The following is a 23,078-nucleotide window of genomic DNA, read 5'->3' as shown; positions in this document are numbered from 1 at the left end:
GGACAAAATTAAACTAAGTTTAATTTAATGTCCAAGTGGAGTGAAAGCAAACAGAAAATGTTATCATTGTTAAGGCCCTGATCCCGCAAACCTTTCCCGATCCAGATCCCTGCACTTGCCTGGAGCCCCACTGAAGTCACTAGAGCTCCAGGGTCCACTTCCATGAAGCCCATTGCAGGACTGGAGCGTGAGGTTTGAGGATTGATAACATTCAGTTTCCAACATCAATATCTGGGCTGACGGTTTTGGAAAGCCCTGGCAAAGGGCCAGTCTGCCAGTGCATGCCGCAGGCTTCGCTCTCCGAGCCCGGCAGACCAGACACAAACCAACCCGCGAGCATCAATCAGCCTGCGCGCCGACACCCACCCCGAGCTCCGGCGGGCGCAGAGAGAGCACTGCGGCAGCGGCGCGGCTGGCGGGGCGGGGGCCAGCAGGGGCGGCAAGTTGCTGCCTGAAGTTTGCTCCGCGTTAGTTCGGAGCGGAAGGGGGCTGGGAACGGGGGATTAAAGGGGGGGGGGCGGTGATTCTCAGGGCAGGCACCTGGCTGCGCCGGGAGGGCTCAGTAACCCAGGCCGGAGCCAGCGGGCCGAGGCCCCCTGCAGCGGAGGAGCTGGGGAAGGAGGCGGCTGCTGCCTGGGGGAGCTGCAGTCCGGCCCGCGTTGCTCAGGCAAGGCGCGGCGGCGGCGGCGGCGGCCGTGCCCGTTACTATGGGATCGCTGCCTTAGCGAAGCGGCGGGGGGCGGAGGCACGGCGTGACCCGGGCAGGGATTGCAGGGCGCGGCACCCCGGGGAGAGGGAGCGGGAAGCGAGCGGCGTGGGTGGGGCGGAGGGCTCGAGGTGCCTGTGTGCCGCGCTGCGGGCCAAGGGCAGGGCTACAGCCCGGGGCCGCCCCGGGGAGCCGCCCCGGGGGGGGGCCCGAGCAGGCGCTGGGAATGAGCCGCAGAGGGCTGGGCTTGGAGCCCGCAGCCAGGCTGCTGGGGTGAAGACTTCGCCTGCCACTTCCTCCCCAGGCGGCATGGAGGCTGTGGAAGCCGCAGTGGCTGGGTGTCCGGAGGAGGAGGAGGAGGAGGTGGGTTGCTATGACTTCGAGCCGCTGCCGACGCTGCTGGAGGATGAGGTGAGTGTGCCAAAGTGCAGCCTCCCACCCCCCTTTGGCAAGAGCGCGCCCTCGTCCCTGAAGAGCTCTGGCTACTGCGCGCACCTGTGGGCGAGACCGACCCTTCCCAGCAGCAAACTGTGGCCCCAGCGCTGCACTTGCTGGAGTAGCTTCTCGGGATGAACTTGTTTGTGTCAGCAACTCCGCTGCTAGTTCTCCGGTCGCGGTGCTGCTGGCCTGCGCTTCCCGGCCTGCCCTTCCCTGCCTTCGGTTGTTTACGGCGGGGCGCTGCGCTGCGAGAGCGGAAAGTGTGGACTTAATGGGGAACTAACCCTGTGGTAAACGCGGACTGGCCAGTCAAGGGGATGTAAATCCACTTCCACAGGGACCCGATCATCTTAACTCAGTTGTAGGGAAAAAGCCGGATTCTCCTACCTTTTAAAAGTTGTGAGGGCAAATTGCTTTTACTCTTCAAAGCAGTAAGTTATAAAGGAAATGTTCTGAACTATCTTTTTCCTGCAGAACTGTAGCATGCAAACGTCTCTGGGCAAGGATTTATGATTAGCAGTTATCAAAAGTCTGGGAAGTCTTATTACATAGGAACTAGAGAAATATATTTAGGGGCCATACAGAGACATGTTTCATGTCAATAAGATTATCTTGCTCCCTCTTCCTAATAATCCCAGAAACCTGTGTTCCTAATGGATTTACTCCCTCACACCCTGCTTCTTGATACCCCATATTCGTCAATATGATTTAACTGTTGTATGTCTGCAGACTAACGTCACAAATGTTGGACTATGACTTCATTGTAGCATTTAATAACAATGATTCTTAATCAGACAAAATCACATAAATCCCCTTCAGTAAGCAGCAAACCAGTTTTTCTTCTGTGAAAGCTTCCCTGTTGCCATGTTAACGGCCTTTAACAGGCAGTTGGAAAGGCTGCTAAGTCTGTTTATACTGTTGTGCTAAACAAACATGTAAAGATGGAACTGTCTCTAGTTCTGAGTTGTTGTGTCATACATAATTCTACTCTTGCATTATTGATCTCTTCCTTCATAACTCAAGGAATGATTTGGAGAGTGTTGCTTGCCTGATTGGCTAGCATTTGGATAACATGGACCAGAAATAGTTTAAATAGTAGTTTAGTGATGGATACATTTCGCGCATTGGGTTCAGTTGTTAAATAGCACTTTTCTCTTTCTTCTTACCTCTCTGTCAATTTCAAGGGTAGAATCCATCAAGTGGTAACTGTGAAGAGGGAGTAGCCTAAACCATAGAGAAAGCTCTTAGCAATGCAAATAATAAATAATTTGGAGGAGGGACTGGCTGCAGTTCTTTTCAAGAACTCAAGTAGGATCAGGTAATCCATTTTTGGACATTGTCCGGTGACCTCTGTTTCCTTGAGCCTGTCACATGGTGAAGATTTAGCACAATCGTTTTTGCTCTCAAGAGTTGAGTGTGAATCCAAATCCTTTAGCAAATTGGAAACTAATCGGGGATACCTTTTTTATTCCTCAGACTGAACAAGATTATTGTCTTCTGCAGGTGTATGAATCATGATTCAATAAGTTTTCCATGACTACCCTTTGGAAGATCTCTCAGACTGCTCTCAGGATATTAAGGGTGCTTCCTGACACAATTATTGCATTCTTAGGAATATTCAAGAAGAGTGATTAAAAGTTGAAGACCTAAAAGTGTGGGTGGTGGAGGGGAAAACAACTTCTTAATCTCTTAAAGCTCTATAGAAGAGCTAGGCATTTATTAAATGGAGCTTGACTGCCATTCCTGGCAAGCTCTTAAAAGTCCCCATTTGAATAGATACTCTATATTCTTGTTTTGAGAAATGTCTTTTTTGCTGTCTGGTTTGTCTAAGAATATTCTATTTCTTCTCTGCTCACTCTGTCAGATGCCTCTTTATATTTAAAATGTTGTCTTTCACATTTAAGTATGTCTTATGGCATAGTTTACTGGTGGCAAACATCCAGGTTGCCTCTTGACCACAAAGCATGTGCAGAATCTGCAGAATCTAAGCTTTCATTTGTCTCCCTCAAAGGGTTTCTAACCTCATGATAAAGATCTTCCAAATATGATCTGTGTGATAACACAAGCTATGAGTCTACAGATGACTATAAGAAATGGCTCTAAGAGTCTGAGTTCTCCTTGACCCTTTTATTTCATTGAGATGTTAACTTGAAAGCCTGATGAGCCTTGAACTTGAAGGAAAGATTTTTCAAAAATGCCTAAGAGATCTAGGAACACAAATCCCACTAAAATCAATGTGCTCCTAAATCCCTTAAATGTTTAGAAAATCTCCTCAAGATTTAGCATTATTTTATTTCTGATCCTTTTAAGAGAAGGGAGCATGGGGGTGGAAGAGGAGCCCAATAATATAGAATTGGGAGGTGTTACAGAGAGGGAGATGCTGAAGGAGGAAGTGGAAGAGACAGACTGGGAAAGAGAAGAGAAAGGAGAATCAGAAGACCAATATGGTGGTGTTTCTAACGTTGGGAATATTTTTCCCATTAAATGATGCTGAATGCAATGATACAGAAGTAACAAATATTAATGACTATGTTAATAAATTTGCCTTTACTCCATCCCAAAAGAAAAACAAACAAAAATCAATTGTTAGATATTTGTAAAATATATGTTCTGTAACCCGAAACCCTTCACTAACTTTTTATAGCTAAACTCAGTTCTAAATATCTGGAATTTTGGAGGTCTGAGAAATGTCAACTACTTATTAGAGCTTTGAGAAAATTGCTACTATGTTTTTTTCCTGACTAAATTGTAATGAGTATGTATCTAGCTTGAAATTTTGCCCAATTGTTTCATTTTTTTAAAGTTGCTTGGGAAAGGCAAATACGTTTCTTGTGGTTACTGCCCTTATCTTGGGGTCCTTATGTTGTGTAGGATTCCTGGAGGTTTCATCACATGACACAATCTTTAATAAAAAAAAACCTTTAATTCCTGGAGATTCTAGGATGATCCTGGGGGGCTGGCAATAGTAACTGTTGTGTGATAATACAGCTATTAGGCATGGCACTTCTAGCCATAAGCTTTTTATCCAAGCAGCTTCCTAAAGCATACAGTCATAGAAGTTAAAAATTGAAAGAGCCTGTCAGATCTTCCAGTGCATTGTCCTGCCAATGTAAAGTTATTCTCTACTCTAAACTAGACTGAACAAAGCAATACAAACTTCTGAATGTCTCCAACAAAGCTTTCGCCACGTTTCTTGGAATTCCCACACACAGCCTAATAAATAGCACAGCTGTGAAGACAGACCGCCTTATTTGTTACCTTGACCATTAGGTAGCACTGGATAAACAAAAACCTGGGGCTACCATCAGGCACCTGGAGGCTGTTTATCTAAAATTTTGACTTATGCCCCTCCCACAAAAAAAATCCAACACAAAACATGTGTTGCACCACCTGAGGCTCACAAAAGAGTTACAAACACTAATTAAACCTTGCAATGGCCCCGTTCAGGAGACAGGTGGGGGAAACTGAGGGGAAAAAGAGCTTAAAGTGACTCCCCCAAGGTCACACAGGAAACTTGTGGCAGAGTCGGAAAATTAATCCAAGTCTCCTATGACCCTGTGCCTTTACCTCAAGACTATCCTTTCATTTTAGTGTGGTGCAGGAGTGTCTCAATTTAAATATATTGCAAAAATACCTGTTTTCTGAAGTTAATGTGAGATCTTTGCACAGGTTGACTGTTTCCCTTAAGACACTTTTTGTGCTGAATATGCTTTATATTAAATACTTGAGGGGTAGGAGTGGGAGGTTAAATTCTTTGTCCTAGGAAGTCTGAGAACTTGCTAGAATCACATCAGGTTGTGTATTGTAGATGACATTTGACACAATTAGCTACAAGTAATGTCATCAAATGCAGAGTAATTTCTGAATTCATGTCTTGGCAGGAGAATGTGTCCCTTGCTGATATTCTGTCACTGCGGGATAGCTGTCTTACCGAGCAAGATATCTGGGCAATTTGCCTGGAGTGTAGCCATTCTATGAAGAGCATCTCCCATTCAGCAATCTTCCAGACACTTTGCATTACTCCTGACACTTTGGCTTTTAACACCAATGGCAATGTGTGCTTCATGGAACAGCTCAGTGGTAAGTATTTATGCTTCTAGCCAATTTGTTAAAAAGTATGCAAAGTCATGCTGAGAGCATGTAATAAAACATTATACACTTCAAACTTTGATGTAGAATTAATTAGACTGCAAAGCAGAATTTCTTGATAAATGGTTGAATGGCGGTCCATATAAGCACTCTACATTTACTAGTTATGCTAATATTGAATAAAGGTTTCTGATTGGATTTAGTAAGATCTTGGATCCACTTGTTTTCACAGATTTTTTTTTTTCCCACATGAATTTATTGCACTTACATTTTAAACATAGTAAATTATGGACTTGTGCAGACATGAGTTTGCATGTCTGAAAGTATGGGCAAAGCATAATCGGGGTGCTGCTTCTCTCACCACTTAAAATATGTCCATGAAATTACAAGTATGGCTAAAGAAGGTGGGTATTTGGCTGTAGATCTAGCAGTAGAATAGATGTGACCTGATAAAGCTTTCACAGAATGGAGGATTGAGTGGTGTCTGCATGTGGCGGAATGTAAGATCTTTATGCCTCATTGGAAACATGAGGATGCTGCCATTCACAAAAGGACTTATGATTTCATTGTGAATGAAAGTCTATTATTGGATAAGATGAAATCAGCAAAAATCTCAAGAGCCTTAGTCTCTCACATTGCAAGAAATACTTGTGGCACCTTAGAGACTAACAGATTTATTCAAGCATAAGCTTTCATGGGCTAAAACCCACTTGATCGGATGTATGCAGTGGAAAATACAGTAGGAAGAGAGAGATAGATATAGATATATATATAATACGCACAGAGAACATGAAAAATGGGTGTTGCTATACTATAACAGTGATCAGTTAAGGTGAGCTATTGTCAGCCGGGGGGGAACCAACCCCCCCCACACCACCTTTTGTAGTGATAATCAGGATGGCCTATTTTCAACATTTGACAAGAAGGTGTGAGTAACAGTGTGTGTGTGGGGGGGAATAAACATGGGGAAATAGAAGGTAGATCGTGCCAAACCAACCTGATCTCCTTCTTTGAGACAGTAACAGATTTTAGATAAAGGAAACACAGTGGATCTAATTTACCTAGATTTCAGTAAGGCGTTTGATACCGTGCCGCATGGGGAATTATTAGTTAAATTGGAAAAGATGGGGATCAATATGAAAATTGAAAGGTGGATAAGGAATTGGTTAACAGGGAGACTACAGCGGGTCCTACTGAAAGATGAATTGTCAGGCTGGAGGGAGGTTACCAGTGGAGTTCCTCAAGGATCAGTTTTGGGACCAATGTTATTTAATCTTTTTATTACTGACCTCGGCACAAAAAGTGGGAGTGTGCTAATGAAGTTTGCGGATGATACAAAGCTGGGAGGTATTGCCAATTTAGAGAAAAAACAGGATATCATACAGGAGGATCTGGATGACCTTCTAAACTGGAGTAATAGTAATAGGATGAAATTTAATAGTGAGAAGTGTAAGGTTATGCATTTAGGGATTAACAACAAGAATTTTAGTTATAAACTGGGGACGCATCAGTTAGAAGTAACAGAGGAGGAGAAGGACCTTGGAGTATTGGTTGATCATAGGATGACTATGAGCCGCCAATCTGATATGGCTGTGAAAAAAGCTAATGCAGTCTTGGGATGCATCAGGGGAGGTATTTCCAGTAGAGATAAGGCGGTTTTAGTACCGTTATACAAGGCACTGGTGAGACCTCACCTGGAATACTGTGTGCAGTTCTGGTTTCCCATTTAAGAAGGATGAATTCAAACTGGAACAGGTACAGAGAAGGGCTACTAGGATAATCCGAGGAATGGAAAACCTGTCTTATGAAAGGAGATTCATAGATACTGAGGTCAGAAGGGACCATTATGATCATCTAGTCTGACCTCCTGCACATGCAGGCCACAGAATCTCACCCACCCACTCCTGTGAAAAACCTCACCTATCTCTGAGCTATTGAAGTCCTCAAATTGTGGTTTAAAGACTTCAAGGAGCAGAGAATCCTCCAGCAAGTGACCCATGCTACAGAGGAAGGTGAAAAACCTCCAGGGCTTCTTCCAATCTGCCCTGGAGGAAAATTCCTTCCCGACCCCAAATATGGCGATCAGCTAAACCTTGAGCATATGGGCAAGATTCACCAGCCAGATACCCGGGAAAGAAATTTTCTGTAGTAACTCAGATCCCACTTAATCTAACATCCCATCACAGGCCATTAGGCTTATTTACCATGAATATTTAAAGATCAATTAATTACCAAAATCATGTTATCCCATCATACCATCTCCTCCATAAATTTATCGAGTCTAATCTTAAAGCCAGATAGATCTTTTGCCCCCACTGCTTCCCTTGGAAGGCTATTCCAAAACTTCACTCCTCTGATAGTTAGAAACCTTGGTCTAATTTCAAGTCTAAACTTCCCGATGGCCAGTTTATATCCATGTGTTCTTGTGTCCACATTGGTACTGAGATTAAATAATTCCTCTCCCTCTCCAGTATTTATCCCTCTGATGTATTTATAGAGAGCAATCATATCTCCCCTCAATCTTCTTTTAGTTAGGCTAAGCAAGCCAAGCTCCTTGAGTCTCCTTTCATAAGACAAGTTTTCCATTCCTCGGATCATCTTAGTAGCCCTTCTCTGTACCTGTTCCAGTTTGAATTCATCCTTCTTAAACATGAGACCAGAACTGCACACAGTATTCCAGGTGAGGTCTCACCAGTGCCTTGTATAACGGTACTAACACCTCCTTATCTCTACTGGAAATACCTCCCCTGACGCATCCCAAGACTGCATTAGCTTTTTTCACAGCCATATCAGATTGGCGGCTCATAGTCATCCTATGATCAACCAATACTCCAAGGTCCTTCTCCTCCTCTGTTACTTCTAACTGATGCGTCCCCAGTTTATAACTAAAATTCTTATTGTTAATCCCTAAATGCATAACCTTACACTTCTCACTATTAAATTTCATCCTATTACTCCAGTTTAGAAGGTCATCCAGATCCTCCTGTATGATATCCTGTTCCTTCTCTAAATTGGCAATATCTCCCAGCTTTGTATCATCCGCAAACTTTATTAGCACACTCCCACTTTTTGTGCCAAGGTCAGTAATAAAAAGATTAAATAACATTGGTCCCAAAACCGATCCCTGAGGAACTCCACTGGTAACCTCCCTCCAGCCTGACAGTTCACCTTTCAATATGACTCACTGTAATCTCCCCTTTAACCAATTCCTCTTCCATCTTTCCATGTTCATATTGATCCCCATCTTTTCCAATTTAACTAATAATTCCCCATATGGCACTGTATCAAATGCCTTACAGTGGATCTAATTTACCTAGATTTCAGTGTTTCCTTTGTCTAAAAAATCCCTTACTCAAAGAAGGAGATCAGGTTGGTTTGGCACAATCTACCTTTTGTAAAACCATGTTGTATTTTGTCCCATTTACTATTGACCTCAATGTCCTTAACTACTTTCTCCTTCAAAATTTTTTCCAAGACCTTGCATACTACAGATGTCAAACTAACAGGCCTGTAGTTACCTGGATCACTTTTTCCCCCTTTCTTAAAAATAGGAACTATGTTAGAAATTCTCCAGTCATATGGTACAACCCCTGAGTTTACAGATTCATTAAAAATTCTTGCTAATGGGCTTGCAATCTCATGTGCCAATTCCTTTAATATTCTTGGATGAAGATTATCTGGGCCCCCTGATTTAGTCCCATTAAACTGTTCGAGTTTTGCTTCTACCTCAGATATGATAATCTCTACCTCCATATCCTCATTCCCATTTGTCATGCTACCATTATCCCTAAGATCCTCTTTAGCCTTATTAAAGACTGAGGCAAAGTATTTGTTTAGATATTGGGCCGTGCCTAGATTATCCTTGACCTCCACGCCATCCTCAATGTTTAGCGGTCCTACTTCTTCTTCGTTCTTTGTTGTCTTCTTATTTATATGGCTCTAGAACCTTTTACTGTTGATTTTTAATTCCCTTTGCGAGGTCCAACTCTACTTGACTTTTAGCCTGTCTCGCTTTATCCCTACATTTTCTGACCTCGATAAGGTAGCTTTCCTTCATGATCTTCACTGATGAACACAGTACAGCTACTAGATGCATATTAATTTTCTGGTACAATTAAAGGTGATGGTTGCTCTGTTCCCCAGCAGCTTAGATCAGCTGAGATGCCCAGGGTATCACCTAGATCTAAACAACTGGAGGCAGGAAGAGCTCTTAAAATTCTTAGGCTCTGGAATTCGTTTTTCCCTGCCTCCCACTGCTCTGATAGAACTTCAGCTTGACATATTGGACTCTTGTTCACCCAGACGTTTGCCTGAAAGGATGGGTTGGAGAAAGAGATTTTTGGGGTGAGGATTTGTAGCTTTTTAACATCTGTCTGATTTGAAGCCTTCATTTGACATTGAGTCTTGGGTGATAAATTTGTTATACATGTGATCAACTCTAAGAGCATTTTGTAAGTTTAAAAATTAACATTTCTCCCCTTCTGAGGGAAATAACCCAGCCTTTGGAGCCAAATCCCTCAGGCAAATGGGGCAACACCACCAAAACCCCACCATAGTTATACCCCCAATGACTGAGTTGCCAAATAGGCATTAATGCAGCAGCATTGCTGCAATAATCTACTTACAAGCTGTGGTCCAGGCCCAAATCCTCTAATGAAGAGCTTCGCTCCTGGTCTTTCTGTATGGATTTGGCTTGGAAAGTGAAGTGAGCAGCTATGTCGGCGTGCTGGCTGGAGAGGCCCACAAGGGCATCAGTCATATTTGTGGCATGAGGTCAGCAAGCAACTGGGTTGCGTACTTTGAGATGGAGATTTGGTTCTTCCTCATCTCAGAAGATGTTAGTGATGGCTGGGAAGACTTATCTACATGTGCTTGTTCTGTAACTTCTAAGAAGTAATGGACAGAAGGCAAACTCCTATAAGCTTTTATTAGCTGGCCTTGGGAAATCTTTCCTTTGGTTACTGGCTTGGAATTTTGATTCAGAGATTCCAAGGCCAGAAGGGACCATTGTGATCATGTAGTCTGACCTCCTGTATAACACGAGCCATGGAACTTCCTCAAAATAATTCCTAGAGCACATCTTTTAGAAAAATATCTAATCTTGATTTTAAAATTGTTGGTGTTTGGAGAACCCCCACTACAACCCTTGACAAATTGTTCTAATGGTTGTATCCTCGCTGTCAAAAATTTGCACCTTATTGTCCGTTTGAATTTGTCTAACTTCAGCTTCCAGCCATAGGTTTGTGTTATACCTATCTCTGCTAGACTGAAGGTGCATTATTAAATATTTGTTTCCCATGCAGGTACTTAGTGTTGTCAAGTTATATCTTATCTTTCTCCTTTATTAAGCTAAATAGATTGCGCTCTTTGAGCCTTTCACTATAAGGCAGTGGTCTCCAAACTGTGAGGCGCCCCCCGCTAGTGGGGCATGGAGGAATCTTTGGGGGAATGCGGCGGGGCCCGGATCAGCCCCCATTGCAGTGGGGAGGGAGCGCCGCCCTGCCCTACCCCACCCCGCCCCACCGCCAACCACACTCCATCACTGCCTCCAACCACAGCTTTTGGCCTTGGTTCCTGGCCCTGGCCCCAGCTCCTGACTCTGCTCCCTGCTCCACTTCTGGCCACAGCCCTAGGTGCAGCCCCATTCCCAGTTCCCACCCCCAGCCACAACCCCAGCCTTGTCCTCCGGCTCTGTTCCTGGCCCCAGCTGCAGCCCTGGCCTCAGTTCCTGACCGCAGCTGCAGCCGCGGTCTGAGAACTTTCAGGTTCCCAGAGAGAAGGGGATTAAAAATATTAAGTTGGTAGTTTGGTGTCTCAAATAGTGGTTATCTCTTTCTCTGATTTTAATCTTTTTGCTCCTTAGTGGGGAGAGTGATAGTTTGCTGCTTCAGGATGGTTAGAAATAAGGTACAGAAAGGCATACTTCCCTATGTAATCATTAAAGGGTCCTTTTGGTTAGAATTAATAATTCCCCTACAGCACTGGAACCATCAGCTCTGTACAGAGTTGTGTTTGTAGCTTGGAGGTGTGAGAACCAACAGGCTTGTCAATTATATAGATGTTTCATTTTGTGACATCAAACTGTCAAGACGATATCATTGTCAATTTCTTAATCTGGCATTCTTTTTTATAGATGATCCAGAAGGTGCCTTTGTCCCACCAGAATTTGATATCACTGGTAACACGTTTGAGGTAAGTAACAGATAAAGATATAGATCTTGTTGGTATTCTTGGTATTTTTACAATACTGAATGCTTATAGTTTTTCTTCAACATACGGTCTTAATGTTTGTATTTAATGCTCATGAATGGGTATACTATTTTGGGAACGCAGACTATGTATATGTGTATTAAATGGAAATTTCTAGGGAAGTAAAATGGTATGTTAATTCTATATTAAACAATTTTTCACTAACTGAAAATATGAAAATCCTTTTTTGCAAGAACAGTATATTGGTCTGCCTTAAACCACAGCTGGTCTGAATTGTTTTATTTATCCTTCATTGGTTACATTTGTTTGTTCAGAGACTAGCCATGATTTTTTATGACCAAATATAACATTTGTTTGCTATCTTCTTCAATAAAATAATTCATGGTGGGGCAATCAACAATTTTATCTTTGGCTCAATGAAGAAACAAATGGATGTCTGTTGCCTTGCAATCCACAAATGCTCTACCTTGTTAAATTAAATTAGTATTAAATTGTTTACACTAATTCATTAGTCTCCCAAATCAGCCATCCCATAGCAGTATTACAAGAATATTTTGTTTTTGTTACTTTCTATTGAAATTCCTGGATATACTATTTAATGTTTTTTGGCTTGTATTTTAGATAATACCTAAATTGGTTTAATGGGCAGCATGTTTTGTTGTCAGTCAAGATACAAGTAAATCTATTTTGTTTCCACATAATCTAATACAAATAACTTTATTTTGATGCTTGCCTATCTTTTGTATAATTAGGTTTTATAATTCTCTCTTGCTCAGCAAATGTGGGTTTTTGTTGTTTGTTTTTTTTTTAAATGTGTCTGCCAATTAAGCTCTACAAATATGAGGATGAAAAAGAAATAGAAAAATTATAGACTATGGTATAATACAGTTCTGGAAGCTTTAGAGACATGAGTTCCTCTTCATCTCTACCCACTACCATGAACACTTGGCCATCATTACAATTACATAGGCAATCAGAGCTCAAATTGCTTGACAGTCTGTACTTCCAGGTTTTTGCACACTGGATGTTCTTTATATTCTGACTTGTTTTGGGAGAGAAAGATATAGTTGGTGGCTATTTCTTCCTGAGAGGCACTGAAACTTTTTCTCTTTTAGATTGATGTCCCTGCAGCTCTTTCAGGTCAGGAGGGATAAATATTTTCTCTACTCCTTATGCCCAGATAGGCCTCCTACATCTGATCAAGTCTTGCATTCTCATTCCAGCTCGTTGAGGTCTTTTTTTTCCTGTGCAAGCCTGTCTTCTCTCTGAGTCCAAAGGCCTTTACCTCTGGTGAGCTTGGTCTTGTGTGCCATGTGTAAGCCTCTGGCTGGCCAGTGGTTTGGAAGTCAAAGATTTTGAGCTTTTCTGACCCAGCAGTGCTCCAGAATGCATTGCTACTTCCCTGCTGCCAACTCTAGGAAGTCTCTGAACCCTTGAGATGTGAGACTCATTGCAGCTAGAGGTATTGGGAGAGTTTCTAAGTTCTGAAAATCAAATGTTGGAGGCAACTTTGGGATTTGAGAATTGGAGGAGGAGTACTTGTCCTAAAAGTCCTCAATTCTTAGTTTGTTTTAGATGATGTGCAAGCCATTTTTTTTTTCCAGATCAGTTTATCCATGTCTACTAAAAATCCCATAATGTCTGTTGTGGCAGTGCTTAGATATTTCTGTTATATTGAACCCACTGGAGGGAAGGAGAGGGAGAACAGTTAAATATACAAGATGTCTCTTTCTTTGTTACGAAGTTAGAAACTTAAGCAGAGCTCTCATCATCCTGAGCCTGCAGAGGGACAAACTGATGCTCAGTTCTCTGTACTGTACATTCAGAATCATGATGCTTTTAGTGAAACTGAACATTTTCACTCTGTATATGTACCTCGTGTATATACAGCTGTATACTATAGATGCTCTCTTACAAGGGTCATCACTGCAGTGCAATGGTATTTGAGAGAACCCCATTTTCCCCAGTGTACTTGGATTAGGAGAGGGATCTGTATTTAAGTTATGCAAATGTTGACTTTTTAATTGTTTTGGCTATATCTGACATCAATAAATTATGGATATTTAACAGGTACCCCAGGCCTAAAGACCTACCCCCAAAACGTCAAACCTATTTTACAAGGACACTGCTCTGGTTCCAGTAGACAGTGGCATTTCTAGAAAACAAAGTATCAAATGCACACTATTATAAAAGAGGTTGAGAAATAAACTAATTTTAAGGCACTTATTGCTTACAAGTATAGTTTATATTCCTGATCTGGTATTTTGCTGTCTTTCAATATTTGCCTGCTTTTATATTAAAAAAAGAAGGTTTACTCAGCACAGTAACAAAGACCGTTTAGATTCTATATGAACTAATATTGAGACACATTTCTCTTCTCTAAATCAAAAGTTTGACCAACTGTACATTTTCCCAGCTCCCTCTCTCCCCACCTCCCCTTCCCTTGTATCACAGTTTGCTAGCATGGTGATCAGTGAATTTTGACCGGTAAGAGAGGCACAACAGAAATAGTTGTGTTACTGAGAGTTCTTCAATAGATTTGTTTCCATCACCAACTCAGTACAGTAGGAGTTTGCCTTGGGTTAAAAGTGTTGCTAGTTTCAACCGAGTGTCAAATGGCTGTTTGTCCATATCACAAAACTACCCTTCAGTCTGGGACAGTGGGTCGCTAAAGCACAGCCCCACGGTTCTAGAATGTGATCTTGCATTTAGATGCAAGACTTAGATGTCTGCCATCTGTGAACGTGGTTTATAAATTTTTTTTAATAGCACAGCTGTTCATTTCACCTATGTTCCAACTAACTGATCTGTTTAATCCAAATCTGCATGTGCATTCAGCACTTCTTGATTTTTTTTTTCTGCCTATAGCAAGTTTAACATTTAGCACAAGTATTGATGATAACTCTGTGATCTCTTCCTTTTTAAGAGATGGAAACAAAGTGTAGTAGTTTTTTTTATTTTTATATATATAATTTTTTACCCTACCACACTTCTTTTAACTATAGTGAAGTCTTGAGAATAAAATCCCCAATAGGGTATGAGGGCACAGTGTAATGGCAGGGGTAGGAAGTGTGTAGCGGGGGAGTTCAGGGTCTGTGTGATGGGTCTGCCAGTGTGGTCTCAGGCAATATCCTGATGATGCTGTAACTTCTACCAGGCTGCTCTCCCTAGACCTTGATTGGGGCTCTAGCTTTTGTGTCAGCCTGACTGTAGGTGTGCGTCTAAATTTGAAATTCCACACTGTGGCACTTTGGGGTTTAACCCAGACCAGTAAAGGGTTGCGTCACCACCTTCCCTGCAACTCTGAGTGCCTTAAATGCTATGATGCTGTGGCTCACAGCCTTGACACCTACATCCAGAATACAAGCATGCAAGTCACACCCTGGCTTTTACTGCCCACTTACTTTTTGCAAGGTGATCCCAACACCTCCTCTGTCCTAAAATATCCCTCAAACTATCTGCTCTGTAGTGTTCAGCTCACTTGCTGAAGTTAAGTTTGCTACTCCTTTAAAGAGACAGTATTAACTTAACTGGCCTTGACAAACCCTCCACTTCAATCAGAGCACTTGGCTTATGATAAAAATATAACAAGTTTATTAACAAAAGGATATAGGTTTAAGTGATGCTAAGTATAAGGAATAAGGATAGAAATGACTACAAACAAATAAAAGTAAAATATGCTTCTAAGACTAAAACTTAATTTAGCAAGCTAGAGTCTTTTGTTCAAAGACGTTTTTCTCACCTATATTCAGTTTTCCAGAGACTTTCAACCAAGGGGGTTGAAAGGTTCCACTTTTCTCAGGTATAAAAGAGCCCTGGCCTCTTGAATCTGCCCTGTAATGGATGCCAAAATGGCTTTCTGTCCTTGCTTATATCTTCCAAAGTTCAATGACCTTGCTTCAGGAGGCAGGAAGGTTTTCAGCAGCTGTGACTTCCATCCCCTGCCAAGAGTGTTCAGTGGCCATCCTCCATTCTAGTTTGCCTGATGGCTTAGTCTGCCTTACATGTAACTGGACCTTCATTGTCTCTGCCTGACAACTAGGCAGGTCAGACAAGCAAATACATACTCCTTTGTCTAGGGCAGATTGGGCTTATACATTGCTTGCCAAATGCATTTTAAGAACAGAATTCTAGCACATATTTGCAACTCATCGTATACACCCTGTATATACACCATGCAATGATTTTTGGAACCAGAGTGTTTCCAGTTTGCATATGATACAGATTATGACAACAGTGAGTTGGGTGTAGTGAGTATGTCAGGTCTGACAAAAGTTGCTGATGAAGTAATGAACCGTCAGTGGGCCACTGTCACATCCACCCTCCAACCCCTATAACTGTTGAAAGTGTGAAGAAGCTTTGTCTTGTTACTTTCCTGTCCTCTCCAAAGCCACCTCCTGGGCTGCTGTGAAATGGAGGATATCTGTTTTCTCCCAAGCTGTGTGTGTGCATGGTGGGGGTACTGGGAGGAAGAGGGAGAAATTACTTTGCTCGTTCTGTGGAACACTTTTTCTGATATGAGGTAGAGCAAGGAATTTTTCTGATACTTTACCCTCCTACCGTTCCTTGTGGTTCCTCTTCCACAGTGGTTAAATGCAGTATGCTTCCTGGTGAGGCTCCTCCAGCAGTAACAGGAAATTCACATGATCCTTGGTAGTTGACTGCTGTCAAGAAAATCTTGAATAATATAAGTGAAACTGATCAGTCTTGTTAAATTGATTCCGCTGCTTGGCAAAGAGGTATTGTAGCTGTCTGTCTCCATTCTCCACAGTTCAGTTTCCTGTATTTTATTCAGAGTTGTCTGCTTCCCTCCATGACAAAAATAACTTGCAACTTTTATTTTGGTTCATTATAATGACTCTGCAATGCTATGGAAGAGGGAGTTAGATTCTGTTCAAGCATAAGATTATTAACAAAGTTCCAGTAACCAACTCTTCTTACTAACATATTCTGTCACTGTTTTGTATTGGTTTTTCACAGATGTACCTGAGGTCAGAATACGAGGCCAGCAAAATAACAGATTTGTAATAAAGTACATCTTGGTCTTTCAGTTCCCAAATTCAGATTGTATGGCTGAATTTGGATTTTCAAACTGGCCTTTTAAGCATATTACATAGTAGTTTACTGTATATGTCTAAATGTGAGATTTGGCTGTTAAGTGACTCATGTTCAAATATTAGGCTATTCATGTTGATCAGTCTGTATCTTTTTGCAAAGAAATGTCATCAAAAGGCAGAAAACTGCATGATCAGATTTTCATAATCCTTTTTGACAGCCTCTTAGTCTATTGGGAGAGCTCTTTCTGTGCAGAAGTAGTTCTGTTTGTGCAGAGAGGTCTAGAAGAAATTAAGTATCAGGGGGTAGCCGTGTTAGTCTGGATCTGTAAAAGTGGCAAAGAGTCCTGTGGCACCTTATAGACTAACAGACGTATTGGAGCATAAGCTTTCGTGGGTGAATACCCACTTCGTCAGATGCATGTAGTGGAAATTTTCTCTTGAGAAAATTAGTTTCTCTTGGTTCTCTATTGACTGGAAGAGACTGAGCCTTGTCCTGGGTCTGAGAAGTCCTCAAACTCTGTTCTAATGGGCAGCTTCCATCTGTGTGCTGAACCATATATGAGGGTAACACCTTAGTGCTTGAGTCGGTGGACATGTTAGGAAATGTAGTTGGAGCTTTAAAATAAAATTTTCATAGAAAAGGACAAATATATTATGTATCTGAGATGAGAGACATTGTATTGCTATCTTCATATCCAATGATGAAATGTAAGGTTGCAAACCTTGATGCTGGATTTTAGCTAGTGGGATCCCTTAAAAATGCACTATTTAATACTATGGCTAGGTCAAATTTGAAACCTTTATTTTCCTTAAGATTCAGAAAATCTCTCTCTTCACATTTCCCCCCCACATTATAAATAAAACCCTGAAGTAAGAGAGATATAATGTCTATATATGTTAGAACATACACAGACTATCTGTATCTTACTTCAGGGTTTTATTTATAGTGTGGAGGGGAATGTGAGGGGATAGGTGGGGAGGATTTATTAATACACTTGCTTAATATAGAACACTAATCTTAATGTAGGGTTCCACAAAGAAACTTGTCCATATTAATCATTTTTCTTTTAGCATTTTAGTGCTGTGTGTTCTACCCAAAAGAATTCAGGTTTTATTAAATCAAACTTGAAATAGGCAACTTGTCAGCACAGATAAATTTAACCTTTCCCTGTTTCAGGGTTGTCTTTGCACCATATGGACCTTGGTGGGATTCTTTTTTATTGATAGATGTGTTGTGTTTTGGGTTCTCTTTTTTTTTTTTTTTTGGTAAATAGCTCTAATTTTAACTTTTTCCTTGCACAACAAAAAATCTAATTCAGGTATGAATTTGAGAGGTAACATAAATTTTCTCTGCTCAACAGCTGTATAACTACTTTCTAGGTCCCATTCTTACTATGTCGATTGGGAACAAATTGTGTTAGTTAATTAAGAGAGAAGTTTCACACTATAAGAGTCCTCTTGAAAGTAGAGAGGAAGTATTCTGGGTAATTATTGATACATCTAAAGAAGTAGATGTGAAACTCACAATTTCAGAATGAGTTTAAAATTTGAATGTAAGAAGCTTCTAAAATTAGTTTTCTATTTTTTCCTGTCTGGTCTTTCAGGCATCCAGATGTTTTATTGTAATGCTATTCCCAGAAGTGTCTTAATTACTTCTTCTTGGATTACTCTTTCAAATCCTTAGCAGAGAAATCAATGGGGACCTTATTCATCAAAATTTGAGGTGTATGCACAATACTTGCTGCCTAGAAGGGTACTGTCAGAATGGTGGCATAGGTAGCTTTTTCTACATTTTGGCCACAAATGTGCAAATACATGAGTGAATAACTTTACATATCTCAGTAGTCCCATTAAGTCAGTGCATCTAGTTAGTAGCGTATGTAAAGTTATTCAAGCTTAAGTATTTGCAGGCTGAGGACCTCGTGTGTGTGTGTGTGTGTGTGTGTATACCCTTCACAAGAGGGTTTTTAAGTGAAGTGACTGCCTTGGAAAGTGACTAATAGGAGTGCCCTGAGCCTGTGGGGAGCTATGCACAAATTTTGACCTGTAACAGTTGGGGGGGGTTTCAGTCCTCTGTCTCTCCTAAGCAAAAACTGTCAATACACTGAATTGTGTGGTGGCTTTTATGTGCGCTAATGGCAATTGTAGAATGGCATCAAACTAATATTCATTTTGACTTGAGGTAGGATTAGAACTCTAGTTACTGGAGATGAAAGGCTGGCAGATTTACCTTAAACTAAGCTAAGACTGTTTAGTGGATATGCCCCTCCAGTAAACCAAAATACATGGGTTATACTTTTTGTGTGTGAGTAGTAAGACATGTCCGTCTCTCAATAAATGAAAAAAGTGAACTGACCTTTATGGGTTTTACCTTTCAGCCAGCTGTCAATGTGGCTTCCATTTTTATGGGTGCAGTTTTGAGCCCATAGTAGCTGTTTTACTAATTCACTACTGGCACTATATTAGTGGTTAGTTTGGGCCTGAAGTAGACTATGAAGAGATCCATGTGGTATGTAGCGTTATAACTTTTGGTGACATTTTTAGTGTACCACACCTTTTAGTCTTTAGGAGTTTGCCCATCAGTGAGGTCAGCTGCCATTTTGTGAGGCAGAGTTGATTCAGTACATTAGAGGAGACACACACTCTGCTCTGAAATGGAGGTTTATTTTTGTTCTTGGTTTTATTTCCATAATGTAAAGTAAATCATTAAAACTGAAGATACATATTGGCTCTTTGTGCCTGGAAAGCATAAGTCTGTCTATTAATATTTTTTGTCAAGAATTCATTGAGTGCACCAAAATGCAAGTACAATTACTGCTGGTTTTTTTTAAAAAAAGTACATCTCTGAAAATCTGGCAGTAGTTCTCAAAATAACTCCTGTGTGCCCTCAGTGGGAGGAAGAGGTCAGGGGACCCAGTGGTGACAGTTCCAACATCCTTGGTCTGTCCATGATCCTCTTCCCCCCCCCCCCCCCCCCGCCATGTTCTGCTATGTGGGGTACTCTCGGTGAAGCTTCAGTCCATACTGCTGGTGAACGAGCTATAAAGAGAAATATTTATTGAAATATTTATTGCCTTTCTCCCTCATTGATTCTGCTACCAAGAGGTCCTTTGTACCCCATTTGCCCTTGAGGGAATGTGGCAGTCTGTGTGATTATTGTAGGGACTTAGTGGGATAATGATGGGCACCCACAATTATTCATGTTTGTAAAACTTTTTTTCTTTTTAAATCCTATTGCTATTGTTCATGCGTGACTCCTAATGTTAATGGGGAAAGATTTGCCTCACTGAACAGAGTAGCCTTCTGAAATGTAACAACCATTTTGTATAACTGAGTTGGCTTAAAATGAAAGTGTGTATAGACTAGCCTGGATCTTTATAAATCAAGACACAAATGTCTACCACTTTATTGTACTCCAGGTGGAAAAATCTGAATAAGGTGTCTTGGAAAAGAGTTGGCACATTGAAATATTTTCGTTTTCAATTGTAGATACCACTGTCTGTCCTTCCATATCAATCTACCCACTGCATCCAATCTTGTTCTTCTTCCCCTGCCCAGGGTTGCCAACTTTGTCATATTTAAAAACCAGACACTCTAGCAATGCTGCCTCTGAGGTCCCTGAACCCTGTTTGTTCCTTTTCCCCTCCTTCCCCCCTGTTGCTCGCTGCTCTTCCCCTTTCTCCCCCCAGGTCTGGAGGGACTCATCTGTGGAGCCAGGGCTTTGAGCCGCAGCTGCCTGATGCAGGTAGGAGGTGGCCCTGGCTGAGTAGGGGCTGGTGCAGGTGATGACCTGGCACCTCCACCACCCGCAGTAACCAGACTTTGGGTGTCTGATCAGTACATCTGACTGGATGCAGTGAGGTCAGACTTTTCAACCAGACTTTTCAGTTGAAAACTGGGTACCTGGCCACCCTGCCCCTGCCTCCAGACTTATTCAGATTTTTTTGTTTTTTCTCTTGGCTTTCAGATAAAGCTACTGAAATTAGAGAAATCTTTAAAAATAGAAAGCTTTGTAAATGCATGGGACAATAGAAGTATTAATAGTGAAAAGTGTCAGAACCTTTTATAAGGCCTTAAAACCAAAGGAGCTTGACTCATCAGCTGTGATATTAAGTGAATAAGTAGGGACTACTTAGTTTAGGGGCAATTGAGACACAATAGTATTGTGTGCCTAGAGATCATGGTATGCGCTATGTAATTCAGAAATATATACAATATGTATTCTATAACTTGTTAGTTAAACAACGTTGTCTCATTTCTCCTCCTTTTGTTCCAGCTTGGTTTTTAGACTGCAATGTCTGCAAAGAGTTACTAATGTTGTGCAATGCAAATTGATTGCTTGACATTTCACACAAGAACAAGTTAAGACTTGCAAGCTTTCATTTAGATGTTAGGCCAATAAAAAAGTCAATCTGAGTAGTGAAATAAATTGCATGTAAATTTCAACCACAAGTGGATTATTTGATTACTCCTGGGTTGTAATTCCTTTCTTTCCCTCTACAGAAATATTTTTTTGAGTAAATAGCTTTCAAATACTCTTTGGACACCTCTTCAGCTTTTTGCAAACAAATTACATCTGAATGATTACCAGAGTAAGATTTTTTTTAAAAAACAAACCAACCAACCAAACACAACCTGAATATAGGTATACAACTATCCTACAGTTTGTTTCAGCAATTCAATAACTAGAAAGTAGTTTGTGAGTATTCTACTGTTTAGCATTTTTATTTGCAGACTAATTTTCTATCACATCTAAGGTGCAAAATATATGCTTTTTTTTAATTCATAATACAATATTTCAAAGTAATTACATTTTGCTCATGCAGGAAACTATTTGTTCTCTCTGTTATGAAACAAGACTTAAAAATAATGGGCCTACTTCATTATGTATGATGCTGAGGGACTCTCCTGCAAGAAAATATGCTGGGGCGTTATGCCTTCCATACTAGTTCTGGGTTTTATTTCTGATCTCAGTTACACCAGTAAATTTCCCAAATGGATGGAATTTGTCTGGATGATGCTGGCACAATTGAGAATAGTATCTGAAATCTGACCTTCTGTATGTTTAACTGTTGCATAATCCTTCAATATTCCATAATCTAGTTCCATTGCAATAATATTGGGAGGAAGTGTGGTTTTGTGATTAGGGGAAGGGAGTGGTATCAGGACTCTGGAGTTCTTGATGCAAGTTATTGGGTTCAATAAAGGGGAAACTGGGTTAATTCTAAGGCCTATGCTTATTTACAAAAGGTCAGACTAGGTGATCTAATGATCTCTGTTGGCATTAAAAATCTATGAATTTTTTTCTGAGCATGATCACAGGTATTTCAGCTTTTATTTTAGAAAGCCATGTAAGTCACATGACAGATGATGAAATGTGCATAGAGTTCTTTGGGTATTCATTGCCATCTTACCTTGGTTTGCATAAAGATCCTATGTTTATAACTAAGGCTACATTTTAGTCACGGGTATTTTTAGTAAAAATCATGAAAAAAGCAAATAAAAATTCACGGCCCGTGATCTGTCCATGACTTTTACTATATACCCCTGTCTAAAACTTGGTGGGGGCTGCCCAGGGTGTGGTGGGGGCATGCGGCCTGGGAGGACCCCCATTGGTGCTGCGGGGGCCTGATGGCATGCAGCCCGGGAGGACTGCCGCTGGTGCTGGGGGGTGTTGACAGGGCCGGCAGGCTCCCTACCTGGCTCTGTGCCTCCCCCTGCCCTCTAGCAGCAGAGGGTGTGTGTGTGTGTGTGTGTGTGTGTGTGTGTGTTTGGGGGGGGGGTGAGGGTTGGGGCACAGGATGGGGTGAGGCAGGCTCTGGGCAGAGCTTATCTGGGGGCTTCCCGAAGCGGTGACATCCTCCTCGCTCAGCTGCTAGACGGAGGCATGGCCAGGCAACTCTGCGCACTGCCTCTGCCTGGAGGCACTGCCCCCGCAGCTTCCATTGACCGCAGTTGCCAGCCAACGGGATCTGTGAAGCCAGCGCTCTGGGCAGAGGTAGCGCATGGAGCTTCCTGACTACGCCTCCACCTAGCAGCTGAGTCAAGGGGATGTTGACACGTCTGGGGAGCCCCTCAGGTAAGCGCCGCCCAGAGCCCGCCTCACCCCGTCATGTGCCCCAACCCTCTGTCATACCCAAATTCTGCTACTGTATGGGGAGGGGAGGGCAAGACTGCCCCACCAGCGGCCATTGCTACTGGCACAGCGGCTGTCTGAACTGCCCTCGGGCCAGGTGCTTCGTCCTCTGCGGAAGTCAAGAAGGTAACGAATTCTGTGACAAACTCGCAGCCTTATTTATAACCAGTCCAACAAATTGAAAAAACAGGGGTGTGTGTGTGTGTGTGTGTATATACATTGAACATTTCTCCTAATCCTTTCATTTCAAGCATTAGTTTGCTGGATTTATTTAGAAGGATAATAACCATGTTCAGGCCCTCGTTCACAGAATTTAAATGCTTTGCACCATGAAAGTACAGAAATCTCTATGAAACACCAAGCTACTTCAATAATGTAAGGAAACCAGAGAGAGCCAAAATAAGGTTGGATGCAAGTTCCAAAACAAAACAACTTCTGATCC

General features: G+C 41.7%; 1 protein-coding gene across 1 annotated transcript in view; it reads left to right on the top strand.

Moving 5' to 3' along the window:
• Positions 1-891: 891 nt before the first annotated feature.
• KNDC1 (kinase non-catalytic C-lobe domain containing 1) overlaps positions 892-23,078 on the top strand; it is a 128,886-nt gene continuing 106,699 nt past the window's right edge. The window contains exons 1-3 of the mRNA XM_073353950.1: positions 892-1,117; positions 5,026-5,224; positions 11,367-11,425. Of these exons, the coding sequence (XP_073210051.1) occupies positions 1,016-1,117; positions 5,026-5,224; positions 11,367-11,425 (360 nt within the window). The 5' untranslated portion in view covers positions 892-1,015. The remainder of the gene's footprint in view (positions 1,118-5,025; positions 5,225-11,366; positions 11,426-23,078) is intronic.

The sequence above is a fragment of the Lepidochelys kempii genome, chromosome 7 (genome assembly GCF_965140265.1).
Source record: "Lepidochelys kempii isolate rLepKem1 chromosome 7, rLepKem1.hap2, whole genome shotgun sequence".
NCBI classification, from domain to species: Eukaryota; Metazoa; Chordata; order Testudines; family Cheloniidae; genus Lepidochelys; species Lepidochelys kempii.
Note: the sequence above shows the minus strand (reverse complement) of the source record. Positions and strands in the feature narration are given on the sequence as shown.